Source organism: Struthio camelus, chromosome 1, assembly GCF_040807025.1.
Source record: "Struthio camelus isolate bStrCam1 chromosome 1, bStrCam1.hap1, whole genome shotgun sequence".
Classification (NCBI taxonomy): domain Eukaryota; kingdom Metazoa; phylum Chordata; class Aves; order Struthioniformes; family Struthionidae; genus Struthio; species Struthio camelus.
In genome coordinates, this window is record NC_090942.1 from 98,407,102 (window position 1) to 98,430,046 (window position 22,945).

General features: G+C 36.3%; 1 protein-coding gene across 3 annotated transcripts in view; it reads left to right on the forward strand.

Annotated features, from left to right (window-relative positions):
* TBC1D23 (TBC1 domain family member 23) overlaps positions 1-21,952 on the forward strand; it is a 35,679-nt gene extending 13,727 nt beyond the window's left edge. Inside the window, exons 5-19 of one of the 3 annotated variants that reach the window (XR_011144071.1) lie at positions 301-424; positions 2,764-2,888; positions 3,000-3,043; positions 3,953-4,056; positions 5,355-5,477; positions 6,522-6,614; positions 8,826-8,996; positions 9,239-9,281; positions 10,003-10,112; positions 10,707-10,849; positions 15,272-15,360; positions 18,192-18,327; positions 18,813-19,007; positions 20,052-20,285; positions 21,875-21,952. Coding sequence is in view for 2 of the 3 variants with exons in the window: in XM_068960402.1 (XP_068816503.1) it covers positions 301-424; positions 2,764-2,888; positions 3,000-3,043; positions 3,953-4,056; positions 5,355-5,477; positions 6,522-6,614; positions 8,826-8,996; positions 9,239-9,281; positions 10,003-10,112; positions 10,707-10,849; positions 12,024-12,068; positions 15,272-15,360; positions 18,192-18,327; positions 18,813-19,007; positions 20,052-20,133 (1,627 nt within the window). In the remaining variant the exon portion in view is untranslated. Of the gene's footprint in view, positions 1-300; positions 425-2,763; positions 2,889-2,999; positions 3,044-3,952; positions 4,057-5,354; positions 5,478-6,521; positions 6,615-8,825; positions 8,997-9,238; positions 9,282-10,002; positions 10,113-10,706; positions 10,850-12,023; positions 12,069-15,271; positions 15,361-18,191; positions 18,328-18,812; positions 19,008-20,051; positions 21,803-21,874 lie in introns of those variants that run through there. The other 2 variants (XM_068960402.1, XM_068960409.1) reach the window with 2 other exon arrangements.
* The last annotated feature ends 993 nt before the right edge of the window (positions 21,953-22,945 follow it).

The window sequence follows — 22,945 nt, forward strand, 5'->3', positions numbered from 1 at the left end:
GAACACTGATGCCATTCTAGCCTTATTTTGACGTTTAAATCTATTTTAAATACTATCTATATTTGGTAGAGAAAATCCTATGAAAGTATTTCATTCTTTCTACCACCTTGTTAGCATAGCGGAGGATTCTTTGTTTTTTTTTTATTTTTACTTTGCAGCAAGTTGATTTTGGCATCAGTGTCTGTGAATTAAAAGAACCTTATAGGAAGTTACATTATCTCAGCTAATAAATAATTGCTACTGTAAGAGTTACTGGAGTATTATGGGGGTTTTCATAATTATTTCACTGCTACTTTTTAGGGATTGTTTTCTGAAGGGAAGACCATTTCATCTATTTAGGCTGCTTCTTCAGTACCATGAGCCTGAACTCTGCTCCTTTCTTGATACTAAGAAGATGACACCAGACTCATATGCACTCAACTGGGTAATAAAGTGAAAGTAGGGAAACATAATGAAAAATAAATTTCTATAACAATTGAAGTGCAGATTGCCAGTTTACAGAACAGCAGAGCAAGAGATTCGAAATCTTATTTTTGAATGAGTACTAAGTTTATTGAAATAAGTTATGTATTTTAATATAGTACGGGCTTTTTAGTCTTCAGTTATTTAGAGTAAGATATGAGATCTTGTGAACATCATAGATTGATTGTACCGTGTGTTAATTGAGCCATTGATATTAGGAACTAGAAATACCTGGAGTAAGTAGGAATGAGAGCAACTTTCACACTCAAAAGGGAAAGAAACTGTAATGTAGATCATTAGTTTTTATAATGTGCAGTTGTATGGTTGTAGAGATGGAGAAAAGTGAGCCTAACAGGTCTTTTAAAATCAAATTACTGACTGTTTTAAAAACCTCTTTATTAACTGAAATATGCAACTGCCTCATACAGCGCTACTGCTCATAGCTGTCATTCCTTTTAAAATTTAGGCATATATACTCTGCAACTCTTCAGTTGCTTATTTCTTCTCCACCTTAGTTTGAGAATTGACTTCAAGTGGCGAAGATTCTAGAGACACTTATTTTAATCAGTTCTTTATAAAGTTTGTGTAGCAGAACTACAACATAATACAGTTAAATTCTCATGTTTCAGTACTACTTAGTGTATGCAATACAAAATCACGATACAGTGCTTGCAGAACAGAATTAAGGGACAAGTCTGCAAGCTGTATCTATAGAGAAGACTTTATTAATGTGAACCTGTGAACTCTTCCAGACTTCTGTTTCATACTCGTAGGCTTTGTGACATTTTTTATAACTGCATTCACTTTCAGTTAAAGAAATAAAGTTAACATGAGTTATTAAACAGCAGGTTGTTTGTAAGTAGACTCTCTAGGCCGCTACCAATTTTAATTTTAAAGTGCATTCAGAAAAAGCTTACACGTTCCCAACATCTGCCTGTGACCAGTCATCCGCCTTCAAAACAGCAGTTAGATTTTTTTTTAACTATTGAAGCTCCCTCATTTTTGTATGTTGGTATATTTTTTTCTTGGTAAATACCAGCCTCATTATAGTTGTTTATTAAAAGTTTAGTGGTTTGTTAGGAAAAATCTTCCCTTTGAAAGTAAGTAGAGAAATGAGCTAGTGCTACTCCCGGTCTTGATGTCATGCTTGCTAGCGTACAACCTTAGAGAACAATCTTAAGCCTCATGTTATGTTATGAGTTTACATTAAAATTATTCTTTCATCTGTGAACGAACTTCGTTCATACAGAGGTCTTTTTAATGTGTTGAATTATGTCAGCAACATTCGGAGACCTATTATTACCTCATTGTTAGCTACATACTGTCTTCAGTGCGTTTGACTCAGAATTGGATAAATCTTCTTACTTTTTATTATAAAAGTATAACAGGAGATGTTGAAAGTTTCCACGGTAGTGTTAAAAAACAGATACTGAGCTTTTGCAATTCCGCTAATATAAACGTGAATGCAGCAGAAGGTTCAGTAAGACCCCACTGCAGCAGGCGGCTGGTAGGCATTTGAGTTAGGTGTCATTACAAATATTATCTGGGATGTGTGAAAAGGGTGTTCATAGCTTTTCTTGTATCCACTTTGAACTTGGCATATCAGAGGGGATGTATTTTTAAAAGGGAATATGGGAACAGGCATACCGTTTGTTAAACGGTAATGAAAAATTTCTGTTGCTGGCAAATTTGTATTTATTCCTCTGTGAACATGAGAATGTAATGCTGAGTACGGGTCATTACCAAACTAATTTGTGACAGTGTGCGTTAGCTTGGTTCTACTGTGAAAAATAAAAAGCGTCATAATATACTGTGCTCCACTAATTTACTAAGCTAATGGGGTGAAATGAATTTTCTTATTATTGTCTTGTTTGGTTGGGGTTCTTTTAGCCCTGCAAGGCTAATTCAGTATCAGGAGATGATTTTAATATTATTAGTACCTGCACTACAACAGAATGATTTAGTATAATATAATTGATATTGTGGAGCTGAAGAGCACTCCAGCCATATTGTTATATCTCTGACTGAACTTGCAGGGCTGACAATTTACGGCAAAGTTTCCTTCACGTGGGGAATATTATTGACAGACAATATTCTTTAGCTTTACTGCACTGTTTTTTGAAAAAATCATTTTTGAGGGTAGACCCATCCTTCAATACGTGGTGCAGATGTATATGTTAACATGTTTTTGTTTTGTTTTTTTATTTTCTTTTAGATAGCTTGTGTCTCTGTTAACAAATGTTATCCTGATAAGGTTGTTCCTGGTTGTTGCTTTTTTTCATACTGTTTTCTACTTTTCAGCTTGGAAGCCTCTTCTCATATTACTGTTCAGCCGAAGTCACTCAGGCGATATGGGATGGATATCTACAGCAAGCAGATCCATTCTTTATTTATTTCTTAATGTTAATCATCCTTGTCAATGCGAAGTAAGTGTATAGTTAATCATTTGAGACATTCCCTGGTCTCACAGTTTTAATCAGTGTGTTTCATTTTGCTTTTACTGACTTAATCCATGCCTATGACTTTACTGTTTTCAGAGATGTTATCTTAGCACAAGAAACAGATAAAGAAGAAATGATAAGTAAGTACTTCTCTTACACAGCTGCTGGTGAAACCTTCACCATATAATTTAATCCCCATAGTTTATCATTTTTAATTATTGATTAAATTGTCATTAAATTATATTTTTTTTATCTTTTCCCCTCAGTGAATCTCCTCACCTACTAATTCCTTTCTTACTGTTCTTTTGCTGCATCACATCTGCTCTGTCCTTACCATTCTTTTCTTGTGTTTCCCCTTAACATTCCCACACACAGTTTTGTATTTCAGTTCAGAGTACTTGAAATAACCCCTATGTTTCCAAGCTCAAAGCAGCAGCTTTCAAATCCTTCTTTAAATCTATTGCCCTTGTTGCATTTTCGAGTTTACCATCTTTGTATGTACTGGATTTGGGCTTGCCTTATCGTTATTGTCTCCCTCTCCTCTCCCACCCTTCTGTTTTTATAGAAATTAGGCCAAGTTTCTTGTAAGCATGTTTCACCTACATTATTATACCAGCATTATTTTATATGGCATAATACAATATAATTGATAAACATATAAGAATACAAAATGAGGGCGCTCGAATTTTTGCGATTTTGCCATATACTGCAGAATTATTCCCTTGTACCATTCTGGACAGATAACAGTGCAACTGACTTAGTATTGCAACTGAAAGCTAATCCTGAATAGAGGTGGAAGTGTGCTAAACATGAGCTAATCTGGGTAGAAGGTTTAAAGTTCTAGCAAGTAATACGATTTTCCTATGGATAAGGAGTACTTCCTGTGTCTTTGACCTCTACCTAAAGAATGAGTCACCATTGAACTTTAATTAATAAACTAAATTGTGTTATGCCCTATTAAAAATGAGATATCTTGCAATATAAGAAGGCACATAGGGCTTCTTTCCTATCTGAAATAATTGTGCACCTGTGTTGTTTACGTATGTCAGAATTCCTAGAAACTTCACCAGCCAATCTTGATTTAGAGGATATAGAAGATCTCTTCTCTTTGGCACAATATTATTGTAGCAAAACTCCAGCTTCTTTCAGGAAGGTAATAACAAATTAATTTTGAAATTCTCTTCTTTTTTGATGTTCATTTAAGCTCTTGTTGACAGTAAGTTTGGTGAATATTTCATTGAGTGTTTTTTTTTTTCAAAAACAATTCTTTCATGTTGTTAACTCTGGTGATACTTACTTTTATGATCTTTGAAAGCTTCAAAGAGAAGAAGCTTAAGTGAAGCATATTAAAGAGAAGCTTCCTTGCAGTATTCTCTTCAGGGCTGATAACCAGTATGGTCCTAATTGTAAGTTTTTAGCCAATGAGACAGAATTACCACATTAAAATGATAATCTGTCTGGAAGAAGGTGAATTACTGGTATTTAAATGTTTACCATGCAGAGAGCGAGTTCAGCTACATAACTTTCCTCCCCACACATACTCTTCTGCTGGACTTTATCTGCAAAGCAAAGCTGCAAATGGATGTGATGATTCTTCTTAGCTATTATCACAGAATAGTTGGGGTTGGAAGGGACCTCTGAAGTCATCTGGTCCATCCCCTATGCTCAAGCAGAGTTAGCTAGAGCAGATTGCCCAGGACTGTGTCCAGTCAGGTTTTGAACATCTCCAAGGATAGAGACTCCACAAGCTCTCTGGGCAACCTGTTCCAATGATCAACCACCCTCACAGTGACCCTTATATATTAGTGGGCAGCCACATAATATAATTTTCTAAAGTGTTAAAACTTAAAATTCAAAAAAAAACCCAGAAGAGAACAATGCTGCACACAAGACTTATTTTTTCTGTACAAACTTACTGTCTTTGTTAGAAGTCCTCGTTAAGGTTTTTTATCTTGTTCCCTTGTTTTTCCCATGTTGTCGAATCTGTTGACCAAATTGGATTCATGAAATAGAAGTAATTCGTAGTTGTTGCTTTTGGCTTGTCCATACCTTCGCTAGTTGTTGCTTTTGGCTTGTCTATACTTTCACTGATGTGTGGTAGACTGATATGTAAGATTCTTGAAAAGACAGGGTTTTTCTTAATGTCAGAGTCTGTTTGCTGACGTGCAACTGTATGTAATTTAATCACGTCGACACTGTCAGAACGGTGAACAAGCATGTTTGTAATCAAAGTTCAGGCATTGCCACGTTTTTCAGAAGTCTGTGGAAAGAGCTATCAAAAATTCAGTGGCTGTATAGGCAAGGTATACATGTACTTATAGATATACGTAGACTTATTATTTGTGATACAGTGGATGTTGTTTTATTTTAAACCTTCAGTTTTAAGGACGGGACAATGGCTTCAGTTGACATTACTTTGTTTGTTTGTTTGTTTTCCTGTTGCTCTGATAGGACAACCATACTCTTTTTGGCAGCAGCTTGCTGGGCCTCAAAGATGATGACACTGATTTGAGTCAGGCGCTCTGTCTAGCTATTTCTGTGTCTGAGATTCTTCAAGCAAATCAGCAACAAGGAGTCAGTATGCTACATTATTCTTCTTTTGCACAATTTTCCAGAAAAGGAGTAGAATCCCTTACTTCTCTGCGTGTATCAAACATTTCTAAATACTAACAACAAAGCTTGGTTTGCTGTTTCAGGAAAAAGTATTTTTGTCTTGAAGTTGTCCCCCTTGTAAATTATCTCCTGACTGCAATGCATCTATGCTGTAGCAGATAGAGCTGCAGCAAAGGGGAACTCAGTATGGCTGATCCAGATTTGGGGGGGGAGGGGGATAGGAGCTTGAATAACGTCTCACTGATTTGATTTCTTTTTCAAATACAGTTATTGTAGAGGAAAATATAAAATGCACTACTTCATGCCTTTGAGAAGAATGCCGTTATGAAATATCTGCCTTTTGGTAATTAAATGTTTAAACAAAAAAAAATGTTTTGATGCAAGCTGTTTGCATAGCTCTGTTTATAATAAAGATACTTGGAAGGGTGAACTTCGCTTTTGGTATTTAAGAACAATATTTGGTTATTCATGTAGTTACGTTATAGTGGTTTTTTTAACTACCAGCTTTTTTTGTAGCATTTTCCTGGCCCCAGTTCACCATAGGTAGTTTTTTTCCTACTCCGACTAAAGTTAAGCATGTGCCAATGGGGCGTAACTCTATCCCTGTGTGCTATGCTGAGTAGTCACAGACTATTGGATTGGGACTTCAAAGTTATCCCTTCTAATATCTTGTCATGTTGACATGTGCTCTTCTACAGACTATATTTCTTCTCAATAGAGGTGAAATAACTGCACTGCATGAAATAACTGCACTTGGTGATCCTTTCCGAGGTGTAAGCTACTGTATTAATGTGAGATCGCTATGAGAATGATGCTGGTGGTGCTCGTAACTGGTAGTTTGCAATACTCAAATTAAGTACGATTTTTCTGATAGCCATTAGTCCCGTTCACCGAATCCCTCCCTATAGTATTGGAATTACTGTCAAAATAAAGCTGAATAATGTACTTTCCCATCAGTATGTATACAGCTTTTAAATTTTGTAACAGGTAATCCTTCTCTTTCAGGAAGGAGTAAGGTTCTTTGTGGTGGATTGTCGTCCTGCAGAACAATACAATGCTGGGCATTTATCAACGGCATTTCATTTAGACTCAGACTTGGTTTGTATGCTTTTTGTTTCTGTATAGGTTCTTGACTCCTAAGTCGAACAGAGGGAGAGATAAATGTCTGTTTCAAAAAAACTAGTAGTCCTCAGACAGTAGTTTGTGGACCACGGTGTCTACTTACATGCTGAGGCTTCAAAAGTTAGCTTTCTCTAAAGCAGATTTGTGGAACCATCATTTTACTGAGAAGTTTTGTCCTTTGTGGCATTAGAGTATGGGATTCCAGCCTTCCTGATCTTTGATTAGAACTGGAACCCATACAGGATAAAATGCAGACATCGCCTGGAGGATAAATCTCCTTTTAGTATCATAGTTCCTCACAAGAAGTGTTATTAATTTAGCAGATGGCACCCCTTTTTTTCAGCCAGTCTTGTTACAGCCTGGTTTTAAGGGGCGTATGTCTGTGAGAAGCATTTGGTTGGTCCTTCCAATTTTTCATAGTACAATTTGAGAGAAGAAATACTTTAATCTTAGGACCGAGATGTAAAACTGACTTTTTAATTACTTCATTAAAGATCTTGCTCTAGTTTCCATTTGATACAAGTTCATAACTGATCGTTCGGTTATATTCCTCTCTGTCTTTTTTTCCCAAATCACCTATGCTGTTTCAGTTTGGTTTCAATGTACTCTTCACTTCCAGATTAACCCTGTACTATTTCACTTCAAACAGACTATGGATGCTGCATGGAATGATTTCCATGTATGTACCCCATAAAAGGCTTTTTGATCGTCTTCCAGTGAAGAAGCTTGGTCCTGCATCTACTATCTCTATTGCTATAGTTAAAATGATGCATTATTCAGGATTAGTTGTGCAAATGTGATTATGTAGTGTTTTCTTTTTCCTTCTAAATCAAAAATTACATAGGAAGAAATTTCCCCTTGATGCATGGGTGTTCTAGCTTTAGTTGAGCATCAGGTCCAGTAAGGCAGAAATAAGCATTACAGACTCTTCAGTTATTAAAAACTTAGTGTTCTATGAAAAATGGCCATGCAAGCAGTTCTTAAATTGTATGTGATTAATTATTATGTATTCAATTATATGTTGGAATTAACTGCTGCAGCGTGTCGGTCGATATGATTAGGATCAGTCATAAACTCCGCTGGATGCATGTCACCAGCTTCATCTGCGTTTTTAGAAATTTAATGCAAGGAATAATCTTTGGGGCCAAAAGCCATTCTTGAAACTTCAGTGCATTTTATTCACTTGTATACACAAAGTACATGCAGTTTACTTTAACAGGAGACAATGGGAAAAGCATTTTTGAATCCATCTCACTTACAGGTAGTCTTCAGTAGTAGTGAGGTTTAGCCCTTAAGTAATAAAGCATCAGTGTTTGGCTCTAAGGAGATCCCAGTTCAAATTCAGGCTGACTTACTGATGGTTAGCCTGTATACTTGTTACTGTATATTTCTTACTGTATACTTCATCGTTCAGTCCGGTGTAAAGGCTAGATAAGGAACATCCCTCTCCCTTCCCCCACTTAATTAATGTAATTAACAAGGAAACATCAGCCTACAACTGGATTTAAGTGCCTTCCCCTCAAAAGGTTAAAATTTCTTCTGCATTTAGAAAGTGTGTTTCTCCATCCCTTCTGTCTAGCAGCTCATCGTTTGTGAACACGTAATAGGCCTTTAGGAGACCACAGCCTTAACTTTTAGAGAGTACCAGGCACCCTTGGCATCTATTTGTACTTCTGATTATCAGCTTTTTTCCCAAATGTGGGTAAGGTATGGAGGAGGTGATGGCAATGAAGAAAGCCTAGCGGGGAGACAGCAAGAGTTGGATCTTAGTGGCATGTAGAAACGCTAGGCATTTTAAAGGAATCCAAAACTACAAAGTTTGAAAGTGTTGTAATCAAGCATATGTGGGTATGGAAAGCTGTCCCTCTTTGATGTTGCCAGCTTACTGCTACTTGACCTTTTTTTTTTTTTTTTTTCTCCCTACCTTCCTTTGGTGTTTGCAAGAATGAGCTGACAGATACAAGTTGTATTCTTTTTCTGGGGAAGGTATGGTGAAATGAGGAAGAGGAGGGCCATTCTCAGTGTTCCTTATATAACTTAAGATCTGGCTCTGTCTCTCTCCCCCCCCCCCCCAAGGTGCTTATGTTACGTTCTTGGTGCTCAGCAAATTATAACCGTTTTCAAAGTGTATCTTTTCACAAGTTACAGTGCATTGTGTTATGTCCTTTTTATTCATTCATTCCACAGATGCTTCAAAACCCATCAGAGTTTGCACAGTCTGTAAAATCCCTGTTAGAAGCACAAAAGCAATCCATTGAGTCTGGCTCCATAGCTGGTGGGGAACATCTCTGCTTCATGGGAAGTGGCAGGGAAGAAGAAGATATGTATATGAACATGGTGTTGGCACACTTCTTACAGGTACTACTAAAAATTGCTGTTGATTTTAATAGCTGAAATAAAGTGTGCTTCTGCACATATCTGTGATATTAAGTGACAAATGTTTCCCCCCCGAAATATTAACTTAATTTACATTACCAACACTACAAAGCAGTGTTGTTTTATATAAAATGACCTAACCCCTCCCATATTTCCTTACCATGCTTGCAAAACTGAATTCACAGATTTTTACTTCAACTAGAAACATATCTTTTCTGTTGCAGAAAAATAAAGAGTATGTAAGCATTGCCAAAGGAGGATTTATGGGTAAGCTTATTTATAATGACCTTTGTATTAATATTGGCTTAAGAAAGCTTCATGTGTTAAGGCTGTTGATATCTTTTTTTAGTTTTTGACAAGAAATCAGCTAAATGCATGGCAAATGTCTTATTTGCTAGATTTGAGTTTTGCGCAAAACAGTACTCTGTACATTTGCACATTTGTGGTTAACTGGTGGGCCTTACTCACATTTCCAAAGGATGGAAAAATTAATACAGAAAGCAGGGAAATTCCGTTTTCCTTCTGATTACTGTGCCTGCTATCTAGCCTCTGTAGATTGTAAATCCATATGAAGATACTTCCTAATAATTATTGTATTTCCTTAAATCATCCATTCATAATTCTGCACTTCACGATGCTTGAGCAGATAGTTGCTGGAGTCAGTAAGACTCCAAAACAGAGGAGAGATTTACATGACGATATGAGCATAGAAGTAGTACTAGTCAAGATACGCAGTGTCAAAATAGCTAGCTGCAGGATGAAAGCAGGGGCTTATATGTAAAATGTAGATGTGAAATAAAGGTTATGCTAATGCCTTTGTATTCCTGAAAGGAAAACCGGGGATGATTATAGTAGTATATGAATTTATCTGTTGCACTGAATCATCTGGACCAACATTTTTACTGAGCAGTCTTGGATATAGAATACTTTCATGGTCAGATTAATCCCAGTGTAGTTGTGAACGTTTTTTTTAATGGCCTTTTAACAGCCCTCCAGCAGCACTTAGCAGATATCAATGTGGAAGGACCAGAAAATGGATATGGACATTGGATTGCTAGTACCTCAGGCTCAAGAAGTAGCATAAACTCTTCTGTCGATGTAAGTGAATTTCCATCTCAGGTGGTGTGGTGGGATTGGAGCTCCAGGTCTACTACATTTTTTTTTCTTCGCATCCTTCATTCTATTCTGTGCAATGCATTACTCCGAATCATGGTTGTTCTTAGTTCTGTACTTAATTTCAGAATATATTATCTGTTTAGTTAGAAGTGGCCTAGACACACTAATCCTCTTGAGAGGAGGAGCCTCTGGAGAAGATGGTAGTCCTACAAAAGAATATACATAATGGACAGTTCTTCTGGCTTTTCTTCGCACTGGGAATAAATTACTATAAAGCTGGCATGGGAAAGCTCAAAATTGTTTATTGTCTACAGCTGATATGTTCTACATAGAATTTGACTTTTAATTTGTATAGAATTTAGCTTGAGTGGAGTTCCTTCCTCTCTATATTTGCATACTAGAGCACTGAGTAGTAAGGCTTAATACCTAATGTTGTAATTATTAATGTTCTATTGAGTACCAAAAAGTACAAGCTTAATATTTTATAGTCTATTTCCATTCTTAACTAAGTAGAGATTAAAGAATATGAGTGGATTTTTTTTTTATGGTTAATCCTGAGAGGAATTACCTTTGCAGGGTGATTCTCCTAATGGTTCAGGTGATGGAAAAGGAGTCAAGTCCTTGGTCAATAAAATGACGGTTGCTTTGAAGACTAAATCTGTGAATGTGAAAGAAAAAGTTATTAGTTTTATTGAAAATACATCTACACCAGTGGACAGGTGGGTTATTTATATCTAACTATGATTAGCAGAGAGTTATATAACTCTCCATTTCGGATGGCTATTTTGTAAACATCAAGACTACACTGATTAGGAAAAAGGAAGATATATCTTTCATTTTCAGCTTTTAGATCTCCCCCTCGCTATTTTGTCGCGATATAGTAAGTCTGCTGTGTTAGCTCAGTATTGCAAAGCCAATGTAAGCCGACTTTTCTCTTGAATGTTTATCCATTTGAGAGTTTATCCACAAGCTGTCACTGCATCATTAGTTTGACTTCTCCTTAGAATGTGTCAGAAAAGTGAAGAATCACTTCTGCTTTATTTCAGTTCTTCCTCATCCTAACTCTCATGGAGTGGGTGAAAGATGCCAAAAAAGGGGGGGGGGGGAGTCCAGAATCCATAATTACCTCATCCTATCAAACTGAAGTTACAATTTTCAAAATTATTCAATTTCAAGTCCTAATACAAAGCTTATCTTTAAACCCAGAATTCCCTCTAACTCATTTTTTTATATCTGCAAGTAGAGATGGGATTGAGAATGTGAGCACTTGGTAAAAGACATGTTCAAAGTTGGAAATCTCCATTCTAAATACTTACCTTAAATAGGCAAAATAATAACAGCTATAATCCGTCAAAGTTTTAAGCAATAGCCTATTTTGCAGCTGTTATTTAAAAAACGCAGGCTTTGGAGTTGTATGTTGCTAAGACATTGGTGCTGTAGAATCTATGAAGGTAGTTTTTATTTGTTAATGGAATGTGGAATATGTGTCAAACTACAGTTCACAAGCAGTATTGCACCTAATCAAAAAGTACAGACTGTCACTATACAGTTCATCATTGCCTGCCTTTTTTATTGGAAAATTATTTTAATTTCACAATTAGAGGCAAAAGTTTCTTAAATAGCATTTGGTAGTGACACTTCTACTAAGAATTCAAGTTCAAGATAACATAAAAATGCATATTTTGATAGAATTTTTACAGCTATTTCTCTACCTTGTGCCTAGGTATTGCACAGCATTGTCTTTGTTTATAAGCGTCCTCCCTGGAGAAGATACTTAGAAAACAATGTTGATACAGAGCATTTGTATTATTTATAAGATTTTTTTCCTTTAAACTTTTTTTTTTTTTTGGTAATTATTTTATTTTGTTCTGTCCTCTGCCCAATATACTGTAGAATACCTTTCAATATTCCCTGGCCAGACAGAGCAAGCCTGGAGCGGTAAGCTTGATAAGTAAAGCGGTCTGACTAAAACCACCTTTGTCGTATTTAGCATGGCATCGCGATATTTATAAGCATTGGTTACACTGACAAAATTGCTCAGAGATGTTTACATCAATTTAGGTTTTTAAAATCTATTAAAGCTATACAAGTTATACAAGTACTGGTCTGGAGACTAGAGGAAGAAAAAGAATGGATTTGCAGTGCTTTCTTCTTTTCTTGTACTGTTTTTTTTTTATTTCCTGTTTTCTTTACTATTACTTTCTATGGAACTATTTTTTTAACTTGTTATTTCTGATTTGCGTTTTATTGTGCTACTTGTACTTGTACTACTGAAAGAAGCCAAAAGCAATTATTGAACAGATTTTTGGCTTAAGGGATGTACAGCTGTAACAAGAGAGACTACAACTACAAAAAAGGACTTGTAACAAGCTGTTCATAAAGTGTCCTCAGAGCTTACAGGTAGTCTTACGTTGTTAGACTGCAACAGGAAGCCATAGGAAATTCTGTCTGTAAATCTGGAATTTCTGTGCTTCTCAGCACATGGTGGCAGAATATGCTGATAGAAACAGAGATGCTCGTTACTGGGAAAAGCAGAATACACGTTTCAGCTTTCCCTCATGTTGTTCACATAACTGCTGCATTTCACACGATGGTGGGGTCAACTCACATTTGTCTCAGAATTACTGCCTCATAATTATTTCAGAAATAAAGAAATATGACTCTGAGTGCATATAAAATTACTTGTGATAAATGAAGGAATTCCCCAACCTTGAGCCCATGCATGATCACTTGGGAACTTCACTTACAATTTAGGAACTTTTCACCACAGCTCTTGACTCTTATCAACTGAAAAGCATGAAGGTTGATGCTGGAAGAATTAATGCAGATTTAAAATGCTGTTGGGGTTTTCAGGAATTCTGGTCCAGTTCCTCTGTCATATAGTTTGCACATACTTTGAGATACGATTTATGCGTAACAGAATTCCTGTTGTGTGTGCAAAAATAACAATACTGCTAACTGAAATGCTTTCGAAAAGTAGGAATATCCCAACAGCACTATATGTATTTTGTTACTTTGAAAATCCTAAAGTTCATGGGAATTTTTCCCTCCTGTTTGTTGACTGATTATTAGAGTGCAGTAATAAAGTGTAAAATTCCCATTTGAAACACTTTATACCTATGTTCAATTACTGAAGGACACTTGAAGCTGTATTTATAACTATTTTGATATATTAGATTATACCTTTTTTTTTTTTTTTTTACTTGCTGCTGTCACTCAGATTGGTCATCTTCTGCCATTGGGAAGTTGCATTAATAAGTTAATACGCTCAGACTGTGGATCATTAAGACTGTTCTTCTCTTAAAACTGCAGTTCTAAAAAACCTGCAATGACATTCTTTTCCCATTCATCAGATCCACTTTGTGTTTATTACCAATAAATTTCATTTTGCAGGTTTAACACTGAACAGAATTGCATTAAATCAGCAATTTAATGATGGCCTTCCATGCAAACAGCTTAAGAGAGATTCATTTCTAGTTTAAGATGTTCAGAGGCTTGTATAAAGTGGCTTTTTCCTTTCTGTTGTCTTGATTAGCTTTGCTCTATAAATTGCCAGTAAGATCTTCTCTTAAATCCTGTCTGTGTGTTTCAATGCAACCCTAATTAGACATCCGTCGTCTTACTAAATTGGTTATGGTTAAGTTTTTTTAACCCTTAGTTTCCTAGAACAAGTCCCTATTTACACAGATCTACATATAGAAGCACTGCCCTCCTGAATTGTCAGTGTCATTGATGCTTATTGTCTTAAGCACTAATAAGCATGGTTTTGTATGTGTATTTTTTTTGTATTTTGTAGAATGCATTTCTGTTTTTTTCCTATTTAACAATTCCTTGTTCTGTCTACACTAGTAAAATTTAGCCATATAAAATGTAGGATCCTTTTTTAACTTTCAAATGTGCTTTCAGATATACAGGAGTATTCGCGTTTCTTTATATATTACTAAAGAAGCAGCTTCTCAGGCTTGAGAAATGGTTCTGCAGTAGCATGTAAAACTGGAGTATGTGAACATACTCACTTAAACTGTAAGCCCTTGTTCCTGTTTTATAGGAAATACGAATACAGATTTTAGGGAGAAAAAAGGTTTATAGAAAATTGAAAGGGTAGATGGGCTGCTGCTTTTAACTATTACATGTTGCCAGTTCCAAAGGCTACAGTCATGAACTTTTGTTTTTCTTTTGGGGTTTTTTGTTTTTTGTTTGTTTTTCCCCAGCAATTACTTTGTGGCTTTCTGAACCTTTAGGTTTTCTCATTTTTCTCAGTTCTTTCTCTGCAGTGGAGGGTCAGAAGCCTTAACATGACAGCTGTGTCTTTTTATTTAATCTCGGCACTCTGAGCTGGAGCATTAAAATATTACAAGAGTTGGCAACTGTTACTGTCAAACATTGAGACTCAGAACGCTATTTGTATGTGCCATGTAACATGATCTGTAGAAGCAGATTTAAATCTATTTTTGCGGTTATAATATGTGCAGAAATCCAAGCGAATCTGGGATCCCCAGTAGGGATCGTTTGACCAAAGATTACAGGATTGGGCTGAAGTAATGAACAGGAAGTCGGAGTTCACACTACAGTGCATGGTTAATAATACCGCTTTGAAATGGTTAAGGTATTTTGTTACCTTTTTAAGAAAAACTCTCTCAGGAATGACCCATTTGCCAGAAAAAAAATGAACTTCCAGACCTGTTAGTTAGTATTCTCCAACTTTTCTTCCACACCAATTTGGCATCTTTGCAAAGCTGCCCTGGATGTCCAGAAATAGTTCAGACAGAATTCAGACTTTGGCACTACACGTTTTCATAGCATCTCTTCAGATTTCAGATCTCTAACGTATTTTGCAGCTTGAGCAGGTGATCAGAAGTAGTATTGAAAACAAAGCAGTATTGCTTTTCAGTTTATTTGTTACAGTACTCAGCCTTGCCAACTAATTGTGAAATACTTGATTTCACTAACCCAATTGCTTGATGGGTCAGTCCCAGCTTCCTTGCAGGCAGCTTTATGAAATTCTCGTGTCCTTTTCAGTTGCACAGATGTGTTTGTTTTGCTAATACATGTTGTTACAGGAATTATGCCATCAGTCTGAAAGTTACTTTTCTTCTTCCCTCCCATCCCCTGTTTTCTCCTGCCCTTTCCGTTGCTTGCAGACATGTCAGCAGCAGTGACAGAGTAGGAAGGCCCTATCGTGGTGTGAAACCAGTATTCAGCATTGGAGATGAAGAAGAATATGATACTGGTACAGTAGGAGATTTTCCTCTTACCTAGATTAACTCATTTAGACAAATTCATTAAGTTGGGCTAAATCATGAGTGCACTCATGTTGTTTTGCATCTTTGTCGTGTAAGATGGCATTTTTATAACTGTAACTATTAATCATGTTTGTTACAGTGGTGCCTGAGGGCTAATGAAAAAAGAAACTCACTGTTCAAACACATAGTAGCAAACTAAATGAAAAAGATTTTGTGGTAGGTGCTAAACAGCCAACAGGAACAAATGGAATCAGATGGTCTAGTGGATACTGTGTGTTCACTCAATATTTCCCTAGTAAAGATCTGCTTCTTCTGCACTGATCTTATTGTACCTTTCCTATTCACAACAGTAAGCAAAATGTAAAGGACCTATTTTAACTGGTAGATCGCAGGTTGAATATGTAGGATTGGCAGTTTGCATAACCATCTGAATGTCATAAAATATAGTTGGAGCTAGACTTAGTAAGATGACTAATGTGTGCACACCTCTCCAATGTTTTGGATTGTGCTTCTTAGCATCAGTTCTGTTAAGAATTGATTCATCTCTGGATATGCCAGTAGGATGTCATAGAAATTGCACGCAATTTCTAATTTATGTATTTATTTATTTTGGATCTAGTTGAAAAATTACAGGGAAAACTTGAACACCATCCTTTTCACACAGATTTTTTGGAGACAAGCGCTAATGCTAGAATGGTGAAGAGCTAATACTTTTCTGTTGTGCTTCTGTTCTGGTAGCGCTAGCTCGCTCCCAGCCATCATCTTCTCATATGTAGCTCTTCTCCTGTGACCAAAAGACATACTAAGCTTCCACATGAGAAACACGTAACTGGACTAGGAATCTGAAATCTGGAAAGCAAATAACTCATGAAGTTTAATGACAGAGGTTTATAAAATCTGAATTGATTTAAATAAAGTTGATGAGAAACAACTGATCACTGTCTGTCTACTATAAGAATTAGGAAGGAGGAAATGAAACTAGCCAGTTGAAGCTTCAAAACTGAGAAGCTACTTCTCCAAATGCATATAATTGCACAGTTCTTTGCCACAAGAGATTATGAATGCTAAAAGGTCTACACAGTTTCAGAAAACCAGGTCCTTAAAGAGGAATCGTCTAAAACATCTTTTCAGTAATGGTTGTTTGCTAATTTCTATTTACATTTATTTTTAAAAGCACTATTATGCTCATTAAATAAGAACAACAATTGCAGAGATTTGTATAGGCAAAGCCAACATGCATGAAAGTGAAATATATGTTATTTGAGTAAAGAAGAATGCAAAAAGTGAAGCTGTTTTAATATAATTAGCTTTTGTGAAGTCTTAGTAGGGCTCTTTCAGTTAAATGGGGTGGGTTTTGTTCCAGTCTTTCCAATTTTATAGTGTATTTTCAATGAATACCTTTTCAAATGTGTGGCTATAATTCTGAATTGCTTTGAAATAAATGTTTTGATAAAGTTTAGAAAAATAGCTTTGAAAAAGACACTCTAAAGAGTTGTCACTGGAAGTTAATTCTGGGGGCAAATTCTATGGATTTCATATAATTCATCGCTCTAAATAACTAGATTGCTTAAATTCTTCTAGTTTAGTACTAACAGTACTGTGCAAACATAACATTCCACCAATTTAGACACAACAACAGCATTTTGCAACTAAGTGATAACACTTTTAAAAGCTCCAGGTTTTTCACAGAGGTCTGTGCTGCAAATTTTGCCTTTAAATATATTTTTGAATGTCCTAGAAAAAGAGGTGAACCCTGAGGTAACAACTTCTGCTAATGATCCAAAGTAATTCAATGTAGTAAGGACAAAGACAGGCTGAAGGATTGCGGAAGTACTTGTAAGTTTGAGTGACTGGACAATGAAATGACAGGTGAAATTGTTATAGATTAATGTAAAGTGAGACAGATGTGGGAAAAAGTTTTAGTTTCACATATAAAATGACAGACTGTTCTGACTGTGTCTGTAAAGGAATGCGACGATAGATTGATGATAGGTAGTGCTCATTAGCAGACAGAAAAGCAAATTAAATTCTAGGAATTATTAGGAAAGGAACAGAGGAATAAAGCAGAGACCATTATGTCACTACGTAAACCCGTGGTTCACCCACATGTTGAATACTGTGTGTATCTTGATCCTCTGTCTCAGAAAGGGTATGTGAGAATAGGAGAAGGTTCAGAGAGGGATAATAAGAGTGAGCAAAGGTGTGAAATGGCTTTCATAACAGGAATAACTGAGTACGTTATGACTTTTGTCCTGTGAGACAGTTTAGGGGAGGAAATGGTAAGTGAGCCGCAAAATCGTGCTTGGTAAGTGGTCTGGAGAGGGTAGACAGGGATCAGCTGATGATTATTTCTTCTCATACAAGAAAGTAGGAGCCATCAAATGAAGTACGCAATCTCGAAACAAACAAAACGAGGTCTTCCTGGAAAGTAGGTGACAACACCTTGCCAAAAGCTGTCAGTGTTGCAGGATGCAAAAAGTTTACGTGAGTTCAATGAAAGGCTAGACAAGTACAGGCAGAAGACATCTATCGAAGTTTAGTGAATGGGCAAATCATACAAGCTTAAGAAATCACCTGAGCTAAAAATAATTGTATTCTGAGAAAGAATTAATAGCGAAATATCAAGTATGCATGCTTTGTTCTTTATTCCCTTTAAGCGTCTTCTAATGGGCACTACTAGATATAAGACGTGGAGCTAGATGGACCCTGGATTTGAACCCAAATAGCTATTATTGCTTTAAAAGAGTTGAAAAGCTATCTGACATCATGTGAAAATAATTTCTTTTTTTTCCTTTAACCACTCCCCCATTCCAAACAGATGAAATTGATAGCTCCTCAATGTCAGATGATGATCGAAAAGAGGTTGTCAACATCCAGACGTGGATAAATAAACCCGATGTGAAGTATAACTTCCCTTGTAATGAAGTAAAAGAAAATGGACATATGTTTCCCAGGTACTGGAGTCAGTCTCAAACTTTACGAAAATGTCTGTCTATGTACATATTTTTTAATTATTGCACTGTTAGATTATTTCTTGATATTAAACTGGAAAATGAAGGTGCGAGACAACCTAGAACAAAATGTTACTCACTATAACATTTCTTATTTTTGTAGTGCTATAGAATGTTAATTGCATACAAAATATAATACAAAGTTTTGCTTTCTAAAAGAAGATAGTAAGAAAAATGATCTCAACGTGCACAGGCTTATTTTCAGGAACAGGAAGTCACTCCCAAGTGTGGCATGATGCCATACTTGAATATCTGAAGTATTTTGTAGACCTTTCTAAATTAAAGATTTTAAAAGAATAAGACGGCTTCTTGGACTTGAAAACTTTTTATCTGCCTCATACTGTAGCATATCTGTGGAATTTAACTTTCTAAATAGCTGATATTTAATTAATTAGCAAATATAATTTATATCTTTCTCTCCCTTCAAGTCATCTCCTCGTAACTGCAACCCATATGTACTGTTTGAGGGAGATTCCGTCACGAAAGGGGTTGGCTTACATACAGTCTCGCCAGGCACTCAACTCGGTAGTCAAAATCACATCCAAGAAGAAGCACCCAGAACTGATCACCTTTAAATATGGAAATAGCAATACTTCTGGCATAGAAATTTTGGCAGTTGAAAGGTAAGCGATGCCTGTAGCACTGATACGAAGGCTGACGATACACAGAATGCTGTCAACTGGAAATCAGAGGCACGCTATACTTCCCAGAACTGGGTTTGAAAGTAAGTTTCTATTCGGGAGCAGTTATCCTAATGCGCACTAGAATGTGGAAGAGATCTGTCAGCAGGGTGAGGAGAGTTACCACACACAGCAGAGAGTGGACTCCAAGGTCTGCAACCACCATTGTTGGGAATGGGGTGTGTGCAAGTGTCTGCTTTTTGTAGTACGTCTCAAATGACGACAACAACGTGGGCAGCTACTTGCAGCCTAAAGACTAAATCTGTGAAGTATGGGATTTAAGAGAGAGGTCTCTCTTCTGTAGTTTCTGTTGTGAGGCATCTAACTCTTGCCATGCACTGTATAAAGAGTCCAGAAGCCCAACGTCAAACTCTGGACCCCTCTCCGTGAACCTGATTCCTGAAAGTTAGGTATTGCCGTGTTCAGCATGGGAGTAGCTAAGATTGGGAGCAGGCGGGAAATTGGGTATTTTGGGGTTTTTCTTTAGCCCCACTCAATCGCTGTTTTCAGCAGTGATTTAACAAAGTTGCTAGCACAGTTGGTTGCTTTCTTATACGTTTCCTCTTCCTTGGGGAAAACTGCATGCAGTGGGTGTTCTGTTTTCACAAGAAGTGGGAGATGAGTGTCCTAGTTCACTGGGAAAGTTATTCTGTTCCTGTTGGCTGCTCAGAGTGAAATGAGTTTGGTAGAAGGTCAGACACCACAGCTAAATTATCTGTGTTGCAGAAAGCTTTGCTACTTGTTGAATATCACTCTTTTATTGACTGGAGCAAATATAGAACGGGGAGGGTGGCAACTGAATGACCTACTCATGTTCCATAGTATTAATTAGAAATAACTGTTATATCCTCTGTAGGTTTTCATTTTAGTAGCTTCCCCTCCTCCTTCCACTTCAGACTTCCCTGGAGGAAACATCAAGACAAGAATTGTGAAGCCTATACACACAGTTTTATAGTAAATTAATGGGGTTTTTGTTTTGTTTTTAAGGTATTTGATTCCAAATGCAGGTGATGCTACCAAAGCCATAAAACAACAGATCATGAAAGTATTGGATGCCTTGGAGAGTTAATATCTAAAGACTTTGCAAAGAACGGTTTATAAAGAAGAAGCAACTAAGATACTGTATGTGGACACAGACTGACAGCTTCCCAACTGAATACTAACTTAAGAGAGTTTTTCTGTTTGCTGATGGGAGTGCCTGAGTAGCAGGCTTAAGATAGGGTAAATTATTATCAATTTCTGAGCAGTTCTTTTAAATTTTCTTTTTGATTAATATATTCTCTTTTTGCAGAAATGTTTATTATAAAGGTCAGTTTGTTTTGTTTGTAAAGAAGCTTTAATATAAGTGATCTGTATCTTTGTAAGAGAGGGTGCAGAATGAAGTTGGGTTCATATGACTACGTTAAAGGAATGCAGCACTGTCAGCTATGGAGAAACGGTTGTAAACAGAACCGTCTTAAATGATTTGGACATCTGGTAGTAAAATATCTCCGTAGCCTCCAGTCTCTAAATTTGATTTTTGCCTACTGGGTAGTATCAAGGGTTGATTAAAAACACCCAGGTTTGTAAGCAAAGCAGATAGAATCTTAGAAATACCTCTTCCTTCTCATTAAAAATGATTGGAATCTGGTTAAGTGCATCTCGAACTCCAGACGAATTAAAAAATGCAAGCAAATACTGTGAAATTAACTTTTAAAGATGTCCTATTAGGTTAAATAATTGTAATTGGTAAATAAGTGCATTTTCAAATACCAAACTGAGTTGTACACAATAATAAACTTACTACAGGGTTGCAGTTTTGTAATTATGCAAAAGTTTACATTTTGTAGGTTGAGAGTTTCTCATGTAAAAGTGAATGTATGCACTGAAATTGGAGTTTATGCTTTGTGACAGAACATAACAGCTGAAAACAGGTTACCTGTCTCCTCGGAAGTGAAATGTCTAAGATATTAATTAGACTTTTTAAAAACAGTTTGAACTATTGAAGGTGTGTTCCACAAGAAAATTAATGCACACAGTGAGTCAAGTGCTGTGTGCCTGCGATAAATGTATTCCTTACCTGTTGCCTTCATCGATTCAATCATACGTTTATATTCTTTTAACTAACATGATTTTCTAAATAAGGTAGTATTTGAGAACTGGCAGCTATGTTATTGTATATCTGCAGCTTTCCACTTGATCCAAGAGCGGTTCTCTTGCTAACAAGCCCAGTCCAGGAATACCTCTGTGTAGACTGATGTGGCAATTATGAAAAACTGTGGAATAACAGTAACTGGGATTAGCTGTCCTCTGTGGACTCTTTTGAGTATTTGAGTCAAAACCCATGAATTGGTACAATCTAATGAGATAAGCTAAATGAAACTGACCTTTATAAAAAACAGCTCTTCTAAGTTATTTTAGTAGGAATCAAGCTGGGGCACCTTAATTCTGGAACTAATTTTTTCTTTCTCTCTCTCTTTTTTTCTTTCTTTCTTTCTTAGTATCTGAGTAAACACCAATAGAACTTGAACTGTTAAAGATATTTGCATGAAATTGCACCTGGGCCAATGCTCATGTATTTATAGTTTTCCCCTGCAGCTGTTGTATTACTTTTTCCTCTTCCTACTCCCTTCTGAAAGTCTCCTGAGGAGTCTCTGACTCTGTGCCTACTTCAGCAATGAGATTTTTTTCATGTAAAGATGTTTGTGTTACTGTTTATAAAATACAGTTGTAAATAAACCAGTACAATTTGAACATAACTTGTTCTTACAGAAAGCATTTCATTGTATATTGTGTGACTTCTGTGAATCTAATAACAGTTTTTCCTAAAGGTATTTTTTAAATGGAAGTGAATTTGATATTTGGAGTGAGAGAAGTTGATTTTGGATGCTACTGTCAGCACACCTCATGTAAGTATATAGCCCACTTAGAATTTAGACTAGTTTTATTGAACATTTTTGGATGAGCCATCATCAGTATTCATAGCAAAGTCAAAATGAGTTCACAAATGGACAAATCATACAGAAGGTTGCTGTGTAATTTCCAGACCTCTCAGCATCATAGCTTCATATTATGAAAACGTTGACATAATGATGGTAACATGTTTCTGCTAGTCGTTGGTGTGAGGAAAAAGATAATTTTTCAAATGTGACCGATTGGGAGGGGAATTGAGAGGGGTAATTATTTAATAGGTAGCTGAAGTGTTTGCATTATCTTGAAGAATCTAATTACTTGTAGTGAAAAGTACTCTTAATTGTTAAACAATAAGGCATATTTGGATATTAAATGTGGAAAGTGGGTAATGTGTATGCTTTTATATCAGGTCAACAAAGGAGACCTTTTAGCTCTACAGAAACTAAAGCTACAGTAACTCTGTTGTTTTAAAATCTTCTCTTCTGTGTAGAAATGTGTAATACAAACCACTAAGAGGTTATTTATTTATAATTTTGTAGGTAATGTGCAAATTGTCAACAGATTCCTTTTGACACAAAGCTCAGTCCAAACTATAAAAAATTTTCTTTTATGTATCTCTACCCACAGTTTAGAGGCTATTTTTGCCTCATGGTATATATCTGTAGTTAGTATGTTACTTAAAAAACTCACGTTGCTAAACAGAAATTCCAATTATAGTCCTGAAGTGTGGCAGCTTTTGAAAAGCAAAATCCAGGTATTCAGTATGCTACTTCCCGTCTCTTTCATCTTCAGGGATTTTTAAAAATTATTTGCCAGAGGTTTGCAGGCTTCTGTTTTATTTTGCAATGTACCGCTGTCTCTGTTGAGTATAAGACGACAGCTGCTGTTGTTGCTGGGTCTTCGTTCTTTATTTAACTCTCTTTTGGTGACAAACATGAGGTCTGTAGTAGTAAAGAAAAGACTCTTCTCACAGTGAGCTTTCCTGACAG